A 2,893-nucleotide genomic window follows, 5' to 3' on the forward strand; every position below is an offset into this window, starting at 1 on the left:
TACCAAAGGCTAGTGACCCAATGTACTTTGATGAGTTCAGACATATCTCATCGCTTGGTTGCCTCTCGAAAGTGTTAGCCAATAGACTTAAAAAGGTCATTGGTTTGATTATTTCTGAGACCCAGACCAGGTTATTGAAAAAACATAGTATTCTTTACTACCCTTTGGTTGTCAACAAAATCATCTCTTGGGCTAAGAAGGCAAGGTATGAGGCCATTTTGTTTATGATTGATTTTAACAAAGCATATGACTCCTTGAACAGGGGTTTTCTGGACTCAATTCTTGAACAAATGAATTTTCCATCTAAATGGAGATCATGCATTTCTGGTCCACTTACATCGATGTCGACCCCAGTTCTTATTAATGGATTAACTTCAAAAGATTTTAAATGTTACAGAGGAGTGAGGCAAGGTGACCCTCTATCTCCTTTTTCTCTCTATTATTGCAATTGAGGCGCTTAATTGTATTTTTTTCTAAGGCTGCGAGATTGGGTATATTAAGGGGTGTCCAATTGCCTAACGGGGGGCCTATTCTCACTTACTTCATGTTTGCGGACGACCTAATTGTTTTTAGGGAATGTTCTGTCACAAATGCTCTTAATATCACTAGAATTATGAGGGGATTTTCACTAGTGTCGGGGTTAGAAATGAATACAACAAAGAGTAACATATTTGAGCTTAATGTCGATCCAAATTCTATCATAAGTACTGCTGGTCTCATTGGATGTAGAGCAGGACAGTTGCCATTTGATTACCTTTGGTTGAAAATGGGGGCAAACATGAACCTGTGTAAAAACTGGCTTGAAGTAATTGATCCTTTTGAGGGTCGGCTGTCATCATGGGAAGCTAAAAGGTTGTCCCTAGCTAGGCGAGTTACTCTTATTAAATCCGTTCTCGATAGTTTGCCAATCTATTATCTATCAATTCCTAAGGCCCCATCAAAAGTCATTGAAAATCTAGAAAAGATTAGGAGAAGATTCCTATGGGGTGGGGCTGAAAATTCAACTAAGATTAATTGGGTGTGTTGGACACGAGTGATAGCTCCAAAGGAAGAAGGGGGTTTGGGACTCGGGTCGCTTAAACATTTAAGTGATAGCCTGTTGCTTACGTGGTGGTGGAGGTTTCACAAAGAAACAAATTTAATTTGGAGTCAAGCTATCAAAGCAATACATAAGAGCAAGAATGAATCTTCACTGGGTCCCAAAGTAAAAAAGGATATGGCTGAACTTAATGTGGATATAACACAACTCATTACAAATGAAAACGGTGTTTGGACTTGGGAGGTAACAACACGGGCTCCTTCTCAATGGCATCAGCACAATATGCTATTAGAAACGCTTCAGCAAGAGCAAATGAATTTCACTTTTCATGGAGCAAATAGGTCCCCGGTAAGGTTAATATATTTGCGTGGAGAGTAGAAATGGACAGAATACCCACAAAAGTTGCCCTTGTGTAGATGCAGATTCGTTGTGACAATCGCAACATAGATTTGATTATCGTGTATGTTTTAGAAACTATGTTTGTAAGCATTTAAAAAAGAACTTTTGTCGATATTTAATGATTACGTTTGAACTTCAATATTATATCTGTTTGTGTTTTGTATTGTGTTTGTGTGTTATATATTGTTTTGCAGGTACAAGAACACAGAATCAATGTTTATAAGTATCGTAGAACACTTAAACGATGATTGAATGTTATGTACGAGCCAAACGAAGTAAAACAAAGGACCAAAGGCACGTCCCTCGTGTTGACGTCATCAGTACATGGGATTACCTTCGTGCTGACGTCAGCACAAGGTAGATTGGTTATTGTTAATTTCGGGCTTAATACTTAATTAAGGCCGAAGCCCACACGATCCAATACACAACTAGTACAAATACAAGACCTAATCTACGGAATTAGGTTAATCGTTTGTGAATCTTTTTGAATAGACACGAATTAAGGTTAATTGTTCCTTCGTGTGACCTCCTACATGAACCACAAGCCTTGTGCATCTCCTTGGGTTGATTAATTACTCATTAATCAACAAAAGGCAATAGCAATCTAGTTATCTCAAGAGGATTCCGCACTCTTGACATAACGAATCACGTCTTATTACGATCCGCGCAACCGTAGGACCCTACAAGTGGTATCAGAGCCAGGTTAATTACCAGAAGGTGTAAGATCGTTTGATTGACTATTGATTTTAAATTCGTTTAAAACTTCGTGTTAATTTGCATTTCCGTGCTCTTCTTCGTGTGACACTTCGTGCTTACGTAAGCACGAAGTAGGTTTTGCTTAGTGCTTACGTCATCGTCATTTCGTGGACTTCGTGTCACGTGTGACTCGTGTGACCCATTTTACTTCGTGCCACGTAAACACGAGCTACCCTTCGTGACTTAGGTCGTGACTTGTGTACTTCGTGTTTGACTTCGTGCCACACGAACTAAGTGTTGTTTCATTTTATTTGTTCTCTAAAAGATTCGAAATGACAACCATACCGGCTGCCGCAAACTCTCCTAATGCCCTACTCATTAGCCAGATGATCATGCATGATCATGAGGTTGGTCGTGGAAACACACCTCCAAAGTTGTTTCGTATGGAAAACTATTGGATGTGGAAGAGACGTTTAGAAGACTACATTCATCTCACTGATATGGAAATGTGGGTGGTGATAACTCAAGGTTTTGATTGGCCTTCGTATGAGAAAAATGGTATGATCGGTAGATATGCTTATGCTGATATGAAAGCTGAAGAAAGGAAGAGATACACTATTCAGGGAAAGGCCTTGTCCACTCTTACTATGACTTTACCTCAAGATAGTATACACTTATTCAAGAAGTATACTACTTCAAAGGACGTATGGGATGCTCTCGAAAGATATTGCGAGGGTGATGCAACTTTGAAGAAAAATC

The 2,893-nt window shown here is 39.2% G+C and overlaps 1 protein-coding gene across 1 annotated transcript; it reads left to right on the forward strand.

Annotated features, from left to right (window-relative positions):
* The first annotated feature begins 613 nt into the window (after positions 1 to 613).
* Positions 614 to 1,690, forward strand: LOC122597052. Its single transcript, XM_043769689.1, has 2 exons — positions 614 to 1,392; positions 1,633 to 1,690. Exons 1-2 carry the CDS (start codon positions 614 to 616, stop codon positions 1,688 to 1,690), a joined length of 837 nt encoding a protein of 278 aa, XP_043625624.1.
* Positions 1,691 to 2,893: the final 1,203 nt, after the last annotated feature.

The sequence above is a fragment of the Erigeron canadensis genome, chromosome 4 (genome assembly GCF_010389155.1).
Source record: "Erigeron canadensis isolate Cc75 chromosome 4, C_canadensis_v1, whole genome shotgun sequence".
NCBI lineage: Eukaryota > Viridiplantae > Streptophyta > Magnoliopsida > Asterales > Asteraceae > Erigeron > Erigeron canadensis.